The sequence below is a fragment of the Phalacrocorax carbo genome, chromosome 4 (genome assembly GCF_963921805.1).
Source record: "Phalacrocorax carbo chromosome 4, bPhaCar2.1, whole genome shotgun sequence".
NCBI classification, from domain to species: domain Eukaryota; kingdom Metazoa; phylum Chordata; class Aves; order Suliformes; family Phalacrocoracidae; genus Phalacrocorax; species Phalacrocorax carbo.
In genome coordinates, this window is record NC_087516.1 from 22,957,984 (window position 1) to 22,979,617 (window position 21,634).

Below are 21,634 nucleotides of genomic sequence, written 5' to 3' on the forward strand. Positions count from 1 at the left end.
CTCTTCAGATTAAATCTCTAATGAGAATTTTCAAAGAGATTATCCCGAAGTGGTCTTTAGAATACTTTTTAAGTAGGACCAACATGTAGGTGTGTGGTAACTATGAATTATAAGCTTTGCATCCCAGCCTTGAATTCTGCGGGGTCCCTGGATGTCTCTAAGTGTCATACTCTCCAGTTATCGACAGTCAGAGCCACAGGTGTTTTTTTCCAAGGAGGAAGAGGAATACACAGCAGGGTCTTAATATCTTAAGGGTTGGTTCCTTTGGTCTTAGCTCTGAGTTACAGGGCATTACTTTTACTACTTCACAGGCAATCTGTACCCAGAGGTCCTCAGCATCTTTTTAAAAAGTGGTTGCTAAACTGTGGCCTCTGGTTCCTTGAGAGTCTGAGAGTTATCAGGTTATCATATGGTTATCAGGTCGATAGGGCCCTTCAAATGTAGATTTTAATGTTTCCTCTGGAAGGTTTGGTAACAAGCACACATAGCAGTCTATGGGAAGTTATGGGAATTGCTTCCTTAATTTGCATGTTTTCTCAGCTTGTCACAGTATTTCTAGAAGCTAATCCCTTCCTTGAGAGATACTGTGATATTCAGAAATAGCTTATGGGACAGAGTGTAAGTAAATACAAGTTCTGGGAGATTCACAGTTTGCATTGTTGGTCCAGATCTTAGTAGTAATTGGTGTATAGTTACAGAATACAGGATCTGATTGCATGAAGTTTTGGTCCATTAAAAAGTTCACAGCTTAAGTACTGATCTAAACATGGATTTATAAAGTTAGTTTTTGTGAAGTCAGTAAGATCAGTTATGATGTGATAATCTTGAACTCTAGTCAAGAAAAATCCTTAAGTGGAAGTTTAGGAGCCGTTTTAATATATCCATTAGATTTCATCAGTATTCATTAATAGGCAACTTCTTAAAATGTAACTTTATCAAATTCAAAAGAAATTGATGGTTTTGCATCTATCTATACCAAGTAAAGTTTGTTCCATTTCTTTTCTGAAATGTATATGTTATGTATGTACTTACAATTATGTACTATGTACGCTTACTACTACGCTTAAATATTTGAGGGAGAATGTACAAATTACTCTTGTTTGATTATGTGATTCCACAACAATATATTTTACCATAACTTTTCAAAAATATGCTGTATGATTTACACTAGATCTTACTTTAAAGCAAAGTAGTTTCCCATCAGGAAATAGTATATGGATATTCCTTACATATCCAGCTATTTTAATTGAAAGTAGACTTCTTCCATTCCAAGCCTATATATTTATTTTCACTAAATACTATTTAGCATACTAGTATATATACCCATACATTTACCCATACATATAGTCATATACCATGCATGCAGCCTGAACCCCTTGACTGCACAGAAAAAGGATCAACTAGAGGGTGTGCTCACTGGAGAGACTCCCAAGATAGGGAAGACTGGAGGAAATAAATGTCTTGCAACACAGGGCAGACAACTCTCTCACCTGCAGATTTCCAGCTGCTGAATAGGACCAGTACCCTGGTAGCAGACAGTAGGGTGGAAACTCCATGAGGAAACATCAGAGACCCTCTTCTAAGGAGGATGGAGGCTCCATCTGCTGACGTGACCTGCTGTTTAGAGAGGTTTGCAGTGTGCCAGGTGCTCAGATGCAGGATGCCTTGCAGAGACTCCTGAGGCTTAGTCACTCATTGGACTATTATCTGCTGCTCTTCATCCACATGGGCACCAGTGGCACTGTGAAGATGTTGACTGTATCAAGGGTGACTACATGGCTCTAAAGAGAGAGCTGGAGAGCTGCTTCTCCCCAGGCCTTTCACTGTCAGGACTGAGGAGACACCATTAAGTCCCATGTGCCCTTCACGCTCCAGCATCACTACCAAAAACATATGCAGATATGAAGCTTTAGCAGCTGTAGACACTCACAAGCAAGGTCTGCAAGGTGCAACTCTACCAGCAGCACAGAGTGGATACTGTAAAAAGAAGAGATAAGTGCTTGTACTGGGTGACTCTGTTAATAGGCAATGAGGTGCCCATCTGCCGACCTGACATGGAGTCATGAGAGTTTTACTCCCTTCTGGGAGCTATGTTCCGAGACATTGCTGAGAGGGTGCCACAACCTGTCAAGAGCACAGATTAATATCTGCTCTTACTCTTCCATGTGGGCACAAATGATGCTATAAGCCAGAGACTGGGCAGAACCAAGGAAGACTATAAAGCCCTGGGGGAGCAAGTGAAAAATATTGGTGCTCAAGTCATCTCCTCCTTCATTTTACCAGTTGGAGAAAAATGGGCAGCCTGTAATAGATGAATAATGCAAATCAACTCTTGGCTACGTGGCTGGTGCCATCGTGAGAGTTTTGGCTTTTATGACAATGGGACTTTCCCCAGCCACCATAGCCTGTTAGGGAGGGATGGAATCCACCTGTCTAGAAGGGGCAAGGGAATCGTTGGCAGCAGGCTGGCCAGCTTGGTGAGGTGGGCATTGGACTGAAGGACTTAGGGGTCAGGGTCCAAAGTGTCAATGCTAATACCATCACATCCAACAGGGGAATAAGCCAGGCCAACCAGAGCAGTGACAAAGGTGCCTTAGCTGCCTCACAAGATGTCAGAAGACCAACACACCTCAAGGGTGTGTATGGCTGTAGCGGATCCTCATGCACCTCTCCAGGGAAACCTGAATGCTGAATTACCTCTCTGAAATGCCTGCACACCAACACACTCAGAATGGGGAATAAACAGGAGGAATTAAGAGATCTGTGTGCGGTTGTGTGGCCACGATCTGATTGCAGTTACAGAGACACGGTGGGATAGCTCACATGACTAGAGTGCTGTCAAGGATGGCTACATACTTTTTAGGAAAGAAGGCCAGAAAGCGAGGTGGGGGAGTTGCTCTTTATGTAAGGGAGCAACTGGAATGCATCGAGCTCTGCCAAGGGGTGGAGGGAGAATGAGTTGAAAGCTCATGGCTAAAAATTCAGGGGCAAGCAAATATGGGTGACACTGTCATGGGCATTTGCTACAGGCCACCTGATCAGGAAGAGGAAGTCAGTGAGACCTTCTACAGGCAGCTGGAAGTAGCCTCACAATTGCAGGCCCTGGTTCTCACAGGAGACTTCAGCCACCCTAATATTTGCTGGAAAAGCAATGCGGCAAGGCGTGCACAATCCAGGAGGTTCCTGCAGAACACCAAGGATAACTGCTTGATACAGGTGGTGGAGGAGCCAACAAGGCAAGATGTGCTGCTCAACCTTATAATAACGAACAAGGAAGGGCTGGTTGAGGATGTGAGAGCTGGGGGGAGCTTTGGCTGCAGTGACCATGAGATGATGGAGTTGAGGATCCTGCGTGGTAGAAGCAGGGCAACCATTTGGATTACAACCCTAGACTTCAGGAGAGCTAACTTTGGTCTCTTCCAAGTCCCACTTGGAGGAATCCCATGGGTTAGGGCTCTAGAAGGTAGGGGAGTCCAAGAGAGCTGGTCAGTATTCAAGGACCACTTCCTCCCAGCTCAAGTTTGGTGCATTCCTAGGAGGAAGAAGTCAAGCAAAGGAGCCAGGAGACCTACGTGGATAAGCAAAGAGCTTCCAGTGAAACTCACATGGAAGAGGGAGGTTCACAGTATGTGGAAAAAGGGACTGGCCACTTGGAAGGAATATAGGAACATTGTCAGGGTATGCAGAGATGCACCGAGGAAGGCCAAGGCCCACTTGGAATTAAATCTGGCGAGGGATGTCAAGGATAACAAGAAGGGCTTCTTCAAATGCATCAGCAGTAAAAGAAAGACTGGGGATACAGTGGGCCCACTGCTGAACAAGGAAGGGGCCCTGGTGACGCAGGATGCAGAGAAGGCAGAGTTACTGAATGCCTCCTTTTCTTCAGTCTTTACTGCTAAGGCTGGCCCTCAGGCATCCCAGGCCCCAGAGGTGAGAGGGAGAATCTGGAGAAAGGAAGACTTCCTCTTGGTTGAGGAGGATTGGGTTAGAGATCATTTAGGCAAATTGGATCCTCACAAATCCATGGGCCCCGATGGGATGCACCCATGAGTGCTGAGACAGGTGGTGGATGCTGTTGCTAAGCCACTCTCCATCTCCTTTGAATGGTCATGGAGGACAGGAGAGGTGCCTGAGGACTGGAGGGTAGCCAATGTCACTCCAGCCTTCAAAAAGGGCAAGAAGGAGGACCTGGGAGACTATAGGCCAGTCAGCCTCACCTCCATGCCTGGAAAGGTGATGGAACAGTTCATTCTGGAGGTCATCTCCAGGCATGCAGAGGAAAGGAAGGTTATCAGAAGTAGTCAACATGGATTCACCAAGGGGAGATTGTGCTTGACCAACCTGATAGCCTTCTATGATGGCGTGACTGGCTGGGTCGATGAAGGGAGAACAGTGGATGTTGTTTACCTCGACTTCAGCAAGGCTTTTGACACTGTCTCCCATATCATCCTCATAGGTAAACTTGGGAAGTGTGAGTTAGATGAGTGGACAGTGAGGTGGATAGAGAACTGGCTAAATGGCAGAGGTCAGAGGGTCATGATCAACAGTGCAGAGTCTGTTTGGAGGCCTGTAACTAGCAGTGTTCTCCAGGGGTCTGTGCTGGGTCCAGCGCTGTTCAACATATTCATCAGTGACCTGGACAAAGGGACAGAGTATAACCTCAGCAAGTTTGCTGGTGATACCAAGCTGGGAGGAGTGGCTGATACACCAGAAGGCTGTGCTGCCACCCAGCGAGACCTGGACAGGCTGGAGAGCCGGGCCAAGGGGAACCTCATGAAATTCAACAAGAAGCAAGTTCAGGGTCCTGCCCCTGGGGAGGAACAACCCCACGCACCAGTACAGGCTGGGGTTGACCTGCTGGAAAGCAGCTCTGCTGAGAAGGACCTGGGAGTGTTGGTGGACAGCAGGTTGTTCATGAGCCAGCCCTTGTACCCCAGAAGGCCACGGGTATCCTGGGGTGTATTAAAAGGATTGTGGCCAGCAGGTCAAGAGAGGTTATCCTCCCCCTCTACTCCACCCTAGTGAGGCCACATCTGGAGTATTGTGTCCAGTTCTGGGCTCCCCAGTTCAAGAAAGATGGGGAACTAATGGAGAGAGTGCAGCGGAGAGCTACCAAGTTGATCGGGGACTGGAGCATCTCTGTTATGAGGAAAGGCTGAGAGACCTCAGTTTGTTTAGCCTGGAGAAGAAAAGACTGAGTGAGGGCGGAGGGGTGGGCTAGATCTTGTCAATACTTATAAATGTCTAAAGGGTGAGTGTGAAGATGATGGGGCCAGATTCTTTTTAGCGGTGCCTAATGACAGGACAAGGGGTAATGGGCACAAACTGGAACACAGGAAGTTCCACACCTCAGTATAAGGAAAAACAGAGCAGTGGAACAGGCTGCCTGGGGAGGTTGTGGTGTCTCCTCAGAAATATTCAAAACCTGCCTGGACGCGTTCCTGTGCCCCCTGCTCTAGGTGTCCCTGCTCAAGCAGGGGTGTTGGACGAGATGATCTCCAGAGGTCCTTTCCCACCCCTACCATCCCATGATTCTGTGATGGCTGTGGAGGGGAACTACAGCATACAGTCAAGCAAGGAAATGGTGGGTAGGGGTGGACAGCAAAGGGCACAAGGTGGTGGGTAAAAGAGAGACTTCCAGAATAATAAAACATTGTGAAAAAGGGTCTACCTCAAGGATGCCATATGTATAGAAATGTACACTGCCTCGGAAAGAAGCAGGAGGAACTGTATCTCTGGCCTCAGAAATATGACATTTTTTGAAATTACTAAGCTGTGGCGGGACAGCTCATGCACCTAGAAACTTGTCAGGAAAGACAGGTGAGCATGCTAGAAAGTTCTGTGAACAGTAGTACTTATAGGAGGCAAAACTTGATCTTAGGATCCATCTGGGCATTGCAGCAAAGAGTTAAATGTGAATGAAGAGAATTTCTTTTCTTATGTCCTTAGGCAGCCCCTTGAGTTGTTTCCTGAGTAATGCTAGAAGTACAGTTTAGATTGTACGAGCAACTTTGTCATACTTAGTGAACAGTGAATCCGTATTTTCCAAACAAATATATTTCATTTCTAATGTAAACAGGAATGGTAGCTGGTCACCTGACATGTTAATTATATGAAGAAATAAATGTAACTTTAATGTCAAGACAGTGGAAAGGTCCTTTGAGGTTGGTCAGTGTAGTGAGAATAATAGATTTTACTGGACTAGTGAAACCTTAAGTTCTACTTGCAAGTATTCTTGAATGATCTGACAATAGTCGTATTGGAAAGAAACAACAGAGCCTGTTTACAAGATATGAAATATTGTCTTTGACATCTTTTTATATACTTAGAAGTCCATCTGTGGAAAGCATGTGAAGGGAAATCACTACTTCTGTAAGCTTGCTGTCATCTAAAACCACAGCTTAGATAAAGACACTTTACCTTTCTTTACATTTATTTAGTTATTCCTCTGAGGGAATTAACGTGTGTAAATTACCAATAACAATAGACACGCTATTTTTGAAATATGAAAGTACAATGCAAATGACACAGGTGTTTTGCATGACAGACTACTGCAAAAGGGCTTTATCCCTCCTGCATGATTCAGAACCAGTACGAAAGCTTTTAGAAAGCTTTTAGAATTCCTGTGCAGTTCAACAAAGGGATTCCTTCTGATTATTACTGGAGGCGAAAGATCTTACTGGGCATATATGGGGAAAAGATATAGGGTCTTAACATAGCAGTTCTAATCCTCCTCCATGCTTTCTACTATTTCCACATTACTGAAAGGAGCTGCAACTCAAACTATTTTAATGTGCTCTTTTAATGTGCGTTATTTGTACTCTCCATTCTTTTGTTTTTTTTCCTCTATTCTCCTTGCATTTGATAGGATACAAAGCTCTAAATTAAATTGGTATAAAAGCATTTTGCAGCTGAAGAACAGAAGGAAACTTTAAAAGGTCAAAAACTCACCATAAGCATATCTTGACTCTTCCCTTAGGATTATCTCGCATTTCTGGCAACACTCACGTTTATAAACTTTTGATCTAATTGTGCCAGGAAGACTTAGTGTTATATTTGTAGTCCAAGCTGTTTATCATCAGCACTGAATATCTTAATATCTTCAAAACTTTGCATCCTCAAAAGAAATTGTAAAAATTCTAACTGAAACTCCACCCACCCCTCTACCTGTAAACCTAATGCGGACTTCTATTCTTCAGGGCTTGTGTAAGTGGTTGTAGTTGCTGTTTTCCCCCTTCTGGCCTGCATACACATTTCCACCCTATAGTGCCAGTGGGGATGGTGTATGCCTGTGTCTCATTCTAACAGAGGGCTTGAAACACACCTGAATCCAAATGTGGGCAGCACTCTCAGACCTCACATTTTAAACAAAAGACAGTCTGCATAGTGTCTTATAAAATGGATCTATTGGTGTTTGTTTTAGAAGGTGCTTTCTAGAACATCAGGTATTTACTGTGGTTTTCTAGCCTTGTGAACAGTAAGTTATTTCAAATGTGTTATTAAATTATTTGAAATGTATCATTAGTGCTTGAGTGTAGTTGAAATCATAGGAGAATCCCCTAGCTTCTTACTGAGAATCCTGCCTGCCCTCAGTGTCCTCTGAAATGTGAAGGATCGACTCTCCCACTTCCTGGGATGCTCACTGGTGCCAGGGTTCAGCATGTAGGCTTCTAGAGCAACAGTAATATCTGTCATTTTGAATGAATACAAATCTCTAACAATCTATGTTTGTACAGTCCCAGTGGAAACATGTGGTGTCAGCTGTGCTCGCAGTACTTTAAAGGCTTTATTAAGTCAGCTGGCAACACACCCTGTCTCCAGGCACGGAATTTTATGGCAAAGGAGCTAAGAAACTGAACTCTTTTTTTTTTTTCCCTTCTTTTTTTTCTTCTTTCCCATGTCAGCTAGCTTTCAAAACCACAGGAAGTGATTTTATAAAAAGCTTATGGGTGTGCTGCTATGTTGTTAATAACCACAATATAGTTTACAGGTGAGCATTTATACCCACCCACACAGTCTTACACATACACATGCACACACTGTCAAGTACCTTTATGCAGTCTGATATAAACTCCATTCAAATTTTTACTATTAAGTCAAAGAGAAACTGTACAGAATTTATAAATAATTGTAAACCAGCTTTCTTAGCTCGTGCAGCCATTTGAAAGGAGGCTATGCAAAACTGCATGAAGGTTCTGGACCATATATCACAGTAAAAATCCACAGATACTCTGTCCAGTGGCCTTTTAAGGACTGTACTTGCTGTTTGCTTTAATTTAGACAAAATTGTTTAATTGGTAAATGTTAAAATATTAGTTTGCTTAAGTCATGTTTTGAGAATCAGTTGTTCAAAGACTGAACTTTTCAGTGACATTCAGAATCTTTTCTCTTGCAGCCATTTCGTAGAGTGACGTTTTCTGTTGTGAGTCAGCCTCAGGACCCACATCAAGGGTCATTGCAGAGTTGCTATGACAGCGGTCTGGAGGAGTCAGAAACACCAAGCAGTAAGAGTTCATCAGGGCCAAGACTGGGTGCCCTTCCACTCCCAGAGGACAACTACGAAAGGACTACGCCGGATGGCAGTGTTGGTGAGGCAGAGCATATGGAAAATGGTAGGGGCAAACACGACATTCACACATATAATCTCACTAGCAAGTGATACTAAGTAGACTTTTGAAAGGTCAGTCCAAAAAAATAAATAAATATATTAAATAGTTAAAATTGTAATTATTTTATTTTAAAGCTTGTTAAAATGCAGATATACAAAATAATGGAACATAACACTACTAATAAAACCAGCACTTTCTTTTCTCTACATGATTTAAAAACTATACTGCAGAAGCAGTTAAAACATTGAAAAAATACTAGTAGAGGGCTGGGGAGATGGTAATTGAATTAAATTCCATACTTTTCATTTTAGATAAAAGACCATAAAGGACATGTGTTCTCTTTTCCTTCCATTTTTGGTTCAACAACTACTTATGAAATTTCCCAGAATGTAACATGTACAGCATCAGCAAAAGAAAGTAGGATTTAAAAACCCCACTCTAGAGAATTCCCTTTTCCCCAAAAACGTAATATAGAATTTTTTCAAAATAACACTGAGTGTCAAGTCCATTCTTCATTATTTACAAAAGAAGAACATTACTTTCCTTTTCTTCACTTTATTTTGTATAGTACTTTTCTATACATCTCATTTAAATTCAGGGTCTGTTTATGTAGAAGGGGAAAATGCTGAATCCTTATTTATTCTAAAGTAATTCTCCAGCTATTAAAAAATAAAGGTAATTTAAATCGCAGGTTTTTTTTCCTTTCTATCTAAAACTATTTAGAATTTTAAAAAACCTTTTCAGTTTGAAATGTATTTCATAATACCTGAATGTTTTACTGTTCTCCACTTATTGGCCTTCATCTAAAATTTTATGAAGTCAGATGCTGACTTCTTTGTCTTTTTATTTGCTTATAAACAATAAAAGAAATTATTGTATGTCAGAGTGTACAGATTTTTGATAACCAATGAAATAATGGGTTTGCTAATCCAGTTGGAATTGATGGGTATATGCAAGAAGGGTCATGTATTTTCTGTTACAGAATGAATGAATTAGTTTGGCTAAGTGCATGTTTTAGTTTTTCAGAGATTACAGCGCTGGATAATTGTTCTTGGGTTTTTGTCTTTCCTGAGATAGACATGTTGACCCAATAAAAGTATATTAATTCTTCATGGTAAGATACTGCCAAATCCAGTGTGTATGACTGAAGAATGGCTACAGCAGTCTACATATGCTTATAATGTATATCCCAACAGCAAATGACTAATTGACCAAACTGGAGGATGGTATTATCCATCTAAAAAGAAGATATATTAGGTTATGTATATATATAAGTGTGTCTATACATATTCTCCTTGGTTGCTTATATGAATAGATCTCTTTACATTTCATTTTAATGTGTTTCTGGTAGGGGAGAAAGTGATACTGGGAGTACTCAAAAAAATGCCCCAGAAAGTCTTCTAGACTTTGTGCCTAAATTGGGATGATTACTTTATTGACTGTTTGTAGTCAGATTTTGTGGTATGATAATGAAACTAAGCAATTTGTTAATTCCTCATGACATATAGCAGTGTAGTAGATCGCTAGACATTAAATTCTGAGTTCAGAAAGTATGCTGTTATGGAGTATGCTGAACCATATTGGGAAAACAGTAGAGCTACAGCTGACAATAGTTTTTAATATATTTAGGAGCCAATGAAAATATCATACTTACTGAAGTGTAACTGAAAATGAAGAGTGCTTGAGCAGTGTCAAAAGTTAAAGCAAACCAGTTTATTTAAGTTTTTGTGTTGATGCAAGAACTGGCATTGCATTCTAACAAAGTATTTTAGACATTACTTGATTTTTTTAAAGATTATATTTTATATTTGGTGGGATGAATTTTTCAGATTCTCTTCTGAAAACAGTACTATATAGATAGAATAGTTAGAAATATAGGGCTACATAAATATATTTTTCCATGAATAAGAGAATGAAAACAAAATTACCATAAAACAATTGCATAGCAGGACTTGCATATAGTAATCAGGAATTCCTTCTCCTTTATAAAACCTTGAACTGAGACCTTTGAAAGGTGGGTGACATTGTGATGAAGATTATACTCTATAGACTTTTGAATACTGCTGTCACATTTTAAAAACAAGATTTCAACAGTGGCATGTCATCTGCCTCCAGAAATTTTTGTTAACATTAATCTATAAATAATGACAGTACAGGATGGAATGTACTTTTGTTCCTTCATATATGTAATATCTGACATCTGAGTGAGAGTTTTCTGTGGTCTGATACTTAAGTCCACTTGCATTTTAACTATTTTAAGCACAATTGTATTGTTTAAATTCTGATAATGTAATCTTCAATATTAATGGATCATTCTGACAGAAATAGAATTGGAATTGAAATCTGTCAAGTGTTCATTTGTCACATTTAATTGGAATCTAGGTGATCTGCAGTGTTTAGCTTGGTTAGGTTTTAATCAGAATTTATACCAGATTTTCATGCAGATTTTCCATGGAAACAGCACTTTTGAAGCTGTCTTAGTTATTAATTGTTATTACTTCAAATATTTACCATTTAATTTCAGCTGGTGTGAAACAATGCAGTTATAACTAATTGCTTTGGATTTCCTTTCATTTTAAAGTTTGAAATGTTAATTTACAGCACAGTAATCTAAACCCTCTGACACATTTGATACTTTTTTTGCAAGCTAAGATGACTAAGGAAAACAAGTAATTTTTATAGTTAAGGCAAATGTAAGAAGGTTGAGTTCACAGTCAGAGTAAATATGAAATTCAGCTTTCTGTTTGCTGGTACGAGGCCTCTTTCTATTTTCTCAGGCGAAGATAAAATGCTGGAAAGGGAAAAAAAAAAAGGGTAAGGGGGTTGGTTTTCTTAGAATATGCTGTACATTACCTACCAGCCTACATGACTGTCAAATGTAGATTGAAGTTTTGTTCTGATGATTAGCTGTGGTGTCAGATGCAGGAGGGAAAAAAAAGGGGGAAAGAAAAAAGAAATGTTAGCAGATTGACTGTGAAAATTCAGTATGCAAAGATCTTGTTAATTAGTAAAATCTGCAGAACCAGAAGTAACTTCTGAGTTAATTTATCCCCTGCCCTTGGAGCTTTCCTTACAAGGAAATTCTGCTCATATGTGCAGCCATCTTCTCTAATTTTGCTGTTAGAATGGCACTGTTTTAACATAAATTGCACAATAATTTTCTCAAGAACATTTTTATTACATTCGTATTTGTATATCAAGGATGAAGACATTACCAAGGTAAACGAGTTTCCTGGTCTTTAGTCATAGCCTTCTGTTTTTGGCAATGCCTAATACCACATACCTCAGATGGAAGTTAAAAAAAAAATCCCTGTGGCAGATGCTTCCAGAATTGCCTATCCTCCTGACTCTAACAGTTAGTATTCATCATGTGCTTTAAATTGTGATTTTTTTAATAATAATAGTAGTAGTAATGATAATAACAATAATAATAACAATAACCTAAGTTATCACAAGTCATTAGCCCTTTCCAAGTTACTGGCCTAGAAGGATATCTTTCAACAGGAAGTTCCTGTGAAGGCTATGAAAATTGTTTTATTTTTATTTGCTTTTTCCTCTTATTTAACAGTTCTAGTGACTGTTCCTTTTTATCATTATGAGAAGGGGCATGGAAGTATTCCATTTTACTTTTTAAATACTGTGGATTGTTATGTTTTCTTATAATTTATCTTCCCTCTGAACTATATATATTCCTAGGTTTTTCAGTCTCTGATCATAATACACCTGTTATTTTTTTCTCTCCATGAACTATTATTTCTTCTAATGTAGGCAGGGATAGCTGGAGATGTATTCTCGCCATGTGAGGAATGGACAATACAGCCTTTTCATATTAATTCCTATGTTATCAATTACACATACGATCTCTAAGCAGAGCTTTTCATTGTTCAGTTTCATGTACATTCACTTGATTCTCTCAGGCCTCTGTCATGTTTCTTGCAGCCTTCTTAGAAACATTTAATTATTTTCCTCCCCCCGCCCCGATTTCTGTATATATACTATTTATATATGCATGTAGTGTCCTAATCAGTTTTATTTTTGGTTTAATTAAGCTAGAGTACCCACAGCAGTGAAACTGCAGCACTGTAGATTTTGTCTCACATGTTCTTCCCTGGAGATTTGTTTCCATGAAGTCATAATTAAACTGTTTGCCACATCTGAGATACCTGTGTTAAAGCTAGCTCAGGTATTTCTACATGAATATATCTTTGGTCTGCAGCACAGTATTTTAAGTTAGCCTGTGTTTCAGTGTCAAATATGTAAAGGTTGGAGAACAGCAGTCATCTCTGTGAAAGAAGGAAAATAAGGGAATGGCTTACAGCTTCCATTTTTACAGGGGGAAATGGAGTAAAGAAAGATTAAGTGACATGTCTGAAGTCACAGAGGAAATGATGGGCAGAGCTTGAAAAGGAGCTCAGAATTTTTTTCTTTTTTTCTTTTTTGTCAGTTACTTGACTCCCACAAAGAAATCAGTAGATAAATTGCACTCTGGCTGACACATGAAGAACTAAAAGGCAAGGAAGAGAAGTGCATTATCTCAGTTCATATAGGCTGATAATATGCTATGTTCTCAATGACAATTTCAGATTTAGACCATTAACTGACAAACATCCACTGTCAATATAGAGGAGTGGTGTGTGGTAGGTGAGATGAAGACTCAAAAATGTGAAAGGCATTTTGACAATTAATAAATGCAATTAATTTCATCTATAAGAGCTTTCTCTGACTTTTACTTCTAAGATAGAATATTAATCTGTTCTCTGGACCAAAGTGTTAATAAAATGAAAAAAAGAATCCATTAGTTTATGGAATCCACGTTTACAGAATCCATTTCCCTTTAGCTCTTTGGAGTGCAAATAACACAGGTTAATGTTCTTGAAGACTTAAATGTCCTTATAAACATTGCAAACCAGACATTCATTGACTTACTCCACAGAATTACTGTACTTTTGCAGTTCTCGTTATTTTCAGATGTTCTGTTCTCTTGAATTCAGGTCCTAAAATTGCATGTGAATAATTTTGATTTTAAAACTGTGTCCTGAAAATGTTAATGTAAGTAGTCCATCTGAGAGGTTGAGTCAGTAAAGGTTTTCAATGTAGTGATTACATGCTAATAGTTCCTTTTTTTGGTTTGTTTCTTCTTTCAATGCTGCTACACCCACTTTTTCTTAAATGTTACCCTGCATGCATGAACCCAAAATACCAGAAAGTGCTGCACAAATTATTATATAACAAATATACATAAGAATTCTTATCCTTTTTTCTGATAAATCCTAACCTATAATTAGGTACACAATGAACTCTGGATTCGGTAAATCCAGCAACGTATATGGGTAATGTTTTGGAACACATACATATTCAGTGATGGATTATGTCTTGAACCAGTTTCTTTTGAGAATAGAGTATTCTGATAACATCTCTAAAAAATAATTTTATAAGAAGAAAAAAAAAATCCCAGATCCTAAGACAGAAGACACACTGTGCAGGGATCCCCGTTATACTAGTGTAGCCTTATGTAAGGCAGTGTACCTGGCTGGGAAGAACATTGGCTGCTTTCTTCCTTGAATTTTTTTCCTTTTTAAATTTTTACCACGTTCCTTTAGGTGACCTTACTATGTCTGTGAGTTTCCTAAGCAGAGGAATATGTGGTTTGCTAACTTATATGCACAGTAATACTTTAAGTTTCAAAACTATACATTATTTGTTCTTTAAGAGTTACTTGCATTGTGAAGTGTTATATATATGTATACTTACAATAGAAATGAGGGAAGTATATTTTGATTGTGTTACAAATTCCTAATGCTGATATATATTTTTACATATATTTTTACTTTATTAGATTAATAACATACTACAGAAGGATAAACAATTATTTTAGGTTGTGCATTATATGCCATTGCACTGAGGCTTATTGTATCTTATCTACTATTCTATGTTTACATTGTACTTCAAGTGTGTAATGCAAAGTAAAGGACCAAATACAGGCCAACTGTGAGCAGAAATAACTCTCGCTGAGCTGCCAGAATAGTATACTCTTTGTGTCCTCTCTCCTTACCTTTTTATTTACCATGACCATCCAGAGAAATACCAACAACTTCTGTACGCTATCTATTCATGAAGTATACCTGAGCATCGCTGTGAATTGTTTTCAGCTTGATCAGAATTTTGGCTGCTCAGAGAATGTATGCTTGGACCTGCTGGAATCAAAGAAGGAATGCATATTTCTGTATTGGAGATCCACCCCTGCACATTGACATCAAAGCTAACAAATTATTCATCATCCTCCTGATTTTCTGAATAGCATTGCTATTTCCCTTGCTGTTATCTGTCTGTTGCTTTCCCATTGTATTTGCTCTAGTTCCGTTTGTGCTTCATAGTGAAGAATAGCATATGGGTCTTTTTTTATTTTTTTAAGCTATATTACAAGATTGCTTCCTCCACTCCTGATTTCAGTATCCTGCTCTTAAAAAGAAAATACAGAAATAACTACCCACCACTCTTAAAAGCAGTATATTAATATCAGACAACTTCAACTGCCACTTACTAAAACTTAGCTTTCTTTCATTACTTTTAAAAAAGTAAGTCCATATTTACATTCCATCAGTTTTTGATCAATAATTTGGAATTGGAGAAGGACTTTGGGTTCTTAAAGAACCACTCCAAAGTTCTGTCTGTTAGGATGAAGCAGTGAAGGAAGGGTTTATATGTGCATGTGGGTGTGCACACATGTACACATCTCAGTGAGTCAGTTCTTACTGCAAAAACTAGATCTAGACGGTTGCAGTTATATAACCTGCCTCATCTATGAATTTCAAATCAATTCACTGAGGTGGATATGAAAGAACATGCTAAACTGAGAAGTGGATAACTAAATCATCAGAAGGTGAGTTGGAATGTCCAATGTCATGCTATGAATTGATCTTTCATCTGGTAATTGATCCAAACACTGCCCACCCCTCAAAAACTAATAATTTTGACACCAACTTACAGTTTGCAGTCAAGTTGATGAGGGTTTTGCTATTGACTTAGTGGAGTTAGGCTTTTGTCCAAGTCCTCTGTGCCAGCTGCTAGCTCAGGCTGCCTCCCACTGATGCAGACTGCAGAACTCCCTTTGATACTGTCAGAATCCTGAATGTAGACAGAGGACAAAAAGCATTCCAAAATTTACAGACTCAAGGAAGAAGAGACATCTGGTTTATGAATGGAATATTTAGCAACCTTTGCATCCACAGCATCCTCTTTCCTGGAAAAAATCTAATGCAGATAGTCAACGGAAATTTATTTTTCCTCAGTTCGAGAAGCCCTTTCAGCATGCTGTATTTTCCCAGTTCTCTATTTGTATTTAATGACAGTTTCTTCAGTTTCCTGGACAACATTAGATCTTTCTGTCCCTTCTAATCTTCAAGTATAATGAAGATCCAAAAGAAGTCCTTTATAGGGGTATTTCTTCTCCATTTCAGTGGAAAATACAGTTTGTTCTGTACTGCCGTTTCCCAAATGCTGTTCTATTTATTTATTTATTTAATATTAATTGCAGCAAATATCAATAATTTATTATATATACCTTGATAAAATACATAATCCTACTACTTCTGTCTTTTTCATACAAGTTTGATACTTGGGGTTTCATGTTTTAAAAGCTGGAGTAGTTTTTCCTATATGCAAAAAAGACTGATGAAATTAAGACTGATTCTTCTCCTTGAGTCTATTTTTAAAATTATCAAGTATGAATTATTGATTCAGAACAAAAATCTGACTGTATTTTCAAATGTGATGTACTTTGACTAAATGGACAAAAGCATGTCTAATTAGCCACACAGCTGAACCTAAATGAATCATAGTGTTCACGAAGATCTGTTGTTAAAAATCTGCAAACAAATTCAAATCTCAAGTGTATTAAACTAGCATGTGCCTATGTATGCCATAAACAAAAATTTAAATGTTAACTACCCTTGTTAGACTGAGTAAAAGTGGAGCGTAAGTATACAGAACAGAGAGGTTTACCCCAAGTAACTCATATATACATCAGTTTCATAAGTTGCTGCATTTTCACATCTAAGTAGTCACTTCTTTCAGTGCTCTCTTTTGATTTGTTTTAAAATAAGGTAAGTTGCAATAAAGATTGGTAAAATGTAAAGTTTACTGAGACAAAACATAGAAGAACATATTAAAAAGATTAAAAAATACCGATCTTTAATTTCTTTTACATTCAAAACAGCAATTTTACATTTTTTTCAGCCTGTAGCTTATCTAAGCAGCTCAAAAAAGTTTCCTGAAGGCAATATTTTTTTTACCTGCTGATATGTGAATTAGGAGTTAGAACAGCAAATCTACTTATCTAGTTGCTACATAACTTAATTCTTCACATCTAATCATAATCTGTAAAGGTTCATGGTCCTGGCAGTGTTCGTGTGTGCCAGCCTTCCACAGAACTATTAATTAATCCCATATATGGGAAACTCAACCAATGTTAAGGTCAGAGCAATGACCATCTGGTGGCCAAAATAGGGTGCTCAGGGAAGACTGTAGCAGGGCAGATAATTGATTTGCATTTCAAGTATTCTCCTATATATCAACAGTTTGTGACTCCGATTCCCTGAGCCACATACAGTAAATTTAATCACCTTTATGGTTTATATACACAAATTTGTCCAGTTTCCATTAAAAGTGCATGCAACTATTAATATCTTTTTTTTTTCCTTATGAGGGTTTTTAAATGGTTGTGTGTCCCATTAGTCTTGGATTGGACAAAGGAAGAATAAACTTGCTAGCCTGGTAGGGATCAGTAGATATGAATTTTCTAATGAGAAGGTTTTGCTTTTCCCCATAATGGTCTTTGCTGTTGTCTCTGGAAGTACTTCTTTTTTCTGTTATTATTCCATTTCCTGAGAACAGCAAGTAATTTTTACAGGAAAACAGAAAGAAATAATGTCTCAAAAACAGACTGGAAGGAAGTGTGTGTATATCTTATGCATTTTAGCAAATGTTAATGTCAGGTGAGTATGCCAAATCTACAGAATGGTATTTAAAGGAATCAGAAGTCACAGTATAATATGTGACATCTGGAGTTCTGAAAGCTCTATTTTATAGGAGGTAATTGCTGTTCAGAGAAACGCAACAATTTCTGTAACAGCCAGATGATTTCAAGGACAGAATAATATAAATTCTGACATTTAAGTATTTCTGAATATTACTACAGTATCACCTGTGCGTGCTTTTTTGCCTCAGCAGAAACATAGCATTCAATGTGAATGTGAAATGGTTGAATATCTAGGAAAATAATCATGGCAAATACTAGAACAAGACAAATATTTGGATTTTTAAGAAAGTATACCGATTTAGTAGTACAGTAATTTAAAATAAAATTCCAGAGGAATTTTTGGGCAAGGAACAGTAACACCAAACCTCCACCAATAACAAAAAAAGGAATTTTAGGCCTCAACATAATTTTTATGCACAGATATAAAAGCAAAGGCAAAGTCAACATTTTTTATGTGAGAAAATGTCTTTTAGTAATATGCCTTTCATAAGGGTGTTTTTTGTTTGTTTCTTTTTTTTTTAACTTTAGACCAGAGTATTAAATTCTAATAATACTATTTTCAAACCTTATATCACACCTAATTTGGAACATGCTATTAGACATAGATTCACATCAATGATTGATCCATTCATGTTTACAAGAGCTGTTCTCATATTGCTTTTAAGAATTATGGAAAGGACAAACACATCTCAGTAAATAATAATAAAAATGATATTTTTTTGATACATGATTAAAATTCTGTTTGGATGATAGAAGAAGTAAAATGTAAAGACAGTGAAGGAAGAACAGTATTGATGGAGTTAATTTATTTTGATGGTTGCGCGCTCTCTTGCAATCAAACAAATGTGCCCATACCAGCTTTCCCAATTTGCTTGTCTTAACCTGTTTTTTGCTGTATCTAATGAACAAATCAACTCTAAAGGGCCCTGCAGGGGCGCTTGTTCTTTTACTAAGCAATCTGCATTATTTCATAACAAGGGAAGCAAAATCAAAGTGTATCATATCTAAAATTGCATGTAAACAAGCCATAGGTCAAGTTTGTACCAAAGTGGCTTTTTTCCTCTGGTTTTATGGCAGATTTGTTTTCTTGATCCAAGGATTTTTCTGTCTTTTTCTGAGATTGTAACAATGCTGTAAAGAGCGGTAGTGTCCATAGAGGATATCTTGGGAAAAGGCTTTTTAAATTAAATCTCAGGAAACCAAAAAATGTGTGGTACTTTTGTCCTGGTGTCCCACTGTCTTTAAATGGTTTCAGCTGCACTGTAGATTGTTTTCTTATATAGGGTTATTTTGCTCACAGTTAATTCATATTGTCTTTAAAAAGGAGAATCTTTGTCCCTTTTTGGTGCAGTGCAATGACATTTACATTATCATGAGATGTTAAAGTAACATTTGTCTGTGGTATTTGACATTGCAAGCTTCTGTTACGAAGAGAAGGCAAAGAGATCTGATGTAATTTTGCCATCCACTGGTTTTAGCTAATAACAGATACTTCTATTCTCTAAGTGGAGAATAGAAACCTTTTTGTTTTGTTTAAGAGAATATTCGAGAAATAAGCATAAGTATGTATTGTACGTTATTTTATTAATAACTCTCATTGTTTAATTCCATTAGCAGTGGCCATCATTCCCTCCAACTGAATTACATAATTTGTGCTAGCATTCTTTTCATATTCTGCCATTCATTGCAAAAATAATACATGGATTATTGCGACATGGTAGTAGATTTGACAGCTCTGGAAATATGTTTCTGCTGTCTGATACACAGACACAGTTCAAGCACATGAGAGAGAAATAAAATAGTTAACTTCAGTTATTTTCTAGTTTTCCAGCAGTTTTCAGGGGCAGGGAGGTTAAGAAGGTAAAATAGGAGTAACCATGAGTGACATTATTACGTATGATAATTTTTAAAATGCAAGCAATCTGAGTATTTTAGTTGCATTTAAGCATGTCTGATTGAATGCCCCACAGCATGATTAAGATGCTATGTTCAACACAGTTTCATTATTCAGCTAGAAAGTTTTTTGGGGGAAAAAAGTGGGAAAAGAGAGTTAAAATGAAATCTGCTTAAAAATATGTACCAAAAGTTTTTATGCTTCCTGAAAGTTTGTAATAGCATGATTTTAGAAATTTCATGATGACATGTAAAGCATATCAGAAAATATTTAAGCTGTCCTGGAGCACTGAAAAAATGGTGATTGATCCATCTGACAATGCGTAAGGAACCTGCACAGTGTAACGCACAGGACGTGTTGGTGAACACCACGTGTTGGTGTGCAGAAGTGCAGTGAACTGGCAGAGGAAAGAAACAGCATGGGCTTTGCTTCTACTCTTAGCATGCTCTGGCCATCACTCACAGATTTAATCAGTTATCATAGGCCCGAGGAAACCTGAAAGGAAAACAGGGTTTAATAATTTTGACACCTTATGTTATATTTTTTTTTTTTTTTTAGAAGCGAGTGTAAAATAATCTATTCTGCCCATTGTTCTCTACCTGGATGACACAAAGGTGGAGGGGAAAGGGTGATAGCAAAAAAAATTTAATCTGTTCCAAAATGTCTTTCTGACTTTTCTGATCTGAGGGGCTCAACAACAGTGTGCAAAGGGCATGAGTAGAATTGATTTTTCTCATCCTATACTGGAAATAGCCATATCTGCAGAATTAAACTTTGGGAAATAAAAATGGCATAAGCAGCTCACTTATGGACAGACCCTGAGTAAGCAAAGCAGTCCGAGAGTCAAAGAGGAATACATACTAGATTTATAAATGGCAACACAGAGGACAGGCTCTATAGTGCCACAGTGCACTGTTCCTAACAAAGGATGTTCCTTAGAGACATAGCTCGCTTGCCAGGAGCATAGATATACACAGTCAGATCTAATCTCACAAATAGTAATGGGAGAATACAGAAAAACTCAAGATGCCCCCAAAGGTTCAGATAAGTGAATATTTTTCTTTTGTTTTTCTCTTCAAAAGGAAACAATTGTCTTTAGCTTTTACCAGGTAAAGTCCCACATGCTGTTGCTCATGCTATAAATTTTAAGTGGAAAAACTTTTCCAAAATATAAAGACCTTACCCTGAAATTTCTTGATAAAAGCTATATTAACTGAGAAAATTAAGGAAGTTATAAAACTAAAATATTTTCTCTAACACAGTTGTCCTCCTGTTTTTCCTGCCAAGTGTAACTGGCTTTTAGAAGGTGCTTTTTCAGAAGGGCCTAAATAAACAAACTACTGACAAGACAGAATTTTATTACTGTGAAGAAAAATAGTAAAAGAATTGAATCAAGCCCAGGTCAGTAGTTGTGACTCTAAGATGGCAGTTAAGTGGCTTGCATAAAATGAGTTAGCACTTGGAGAATGTTACCTGCTGGAGAGGTGCTTATGGCCCCAAAAGCATTAACTAGCATCCTGGTTGAGACTGTCAGCTAAAGAAAGTGGATTTAATACAAAATCTGTTAGTCTTTGAAAGGCAATGGCTGACAAATGCTACTGTCTTGGCTGCTTTTGTATCACGGACAGAGTGCTCTGTCCACTCACAGCCTGACATTTCCTATCAGTACTAGGTTTATGTGGGAATAGAAAATCCACCTAGGACTGAATTTCAACAGCTGATTAAAATAGTTTTACTAAAGGGAATAGTAATGAAGGAGGCTAGTCAGGGCATAAGCTCTGAAGCAGAATTGGTTCCTATATTTCCTAGCACTTGTATTAACTTAATTTTAAATGTTCTTAAGTGAAGGGACTCCAAGTTCAGATCACCCCAATATAAAGAGGTTTTGTAGTGTTACTACAATTATAAAATGCTAACTGTTGCCTCCTGGAAAGTAATGGTACTTTATAGTAGTGGCACTCAGGAATGCTTACATTCTATTAGCTGAAAATAAATTCAGTTGTTCTCTGCCAAGAAAGGGTGGAAAACAGAATGGAAAAAATATTTTTTTTTCCTAGTCTCAAAATTTTCAACCAATTCCTTCTGCAGAAAGGA

The 21,634-nt window shown here is 37.9% G+C and overlaps 1 protein-coding gene across 7 annotated transcripts in view; it reads left to right on the forward strand.

Moving 5' to 3' along the window:
- PCDH7 (protocadherin 7) overlaps nt 1–21,634 on the forward strand; it is a 291,240-nt gene that overhangs the window by 130,264 nt on the left and 139,342 nt on the right. For 4 of the 7 annotated variants that reach the window (XM_064449263.1, XM_064449264.1, XM_064449265.1 and 1 more), the window contains one exon: nt 8,396–8,612. In XM_064449263.1, the coding sequence (XP_064305333.1) occupies nt 8,396–8,612 (217 nt within the window). Of the gene's footprint in view, nt 1–8,395; nt 8,613–14,686; nt 15,214–21,634 lie in introns of those variants that run through there. The other 3 variants (XM_064449267.1, XM_064449269.1, XM_064449270.1) reach the window with 2 other exon arrangements.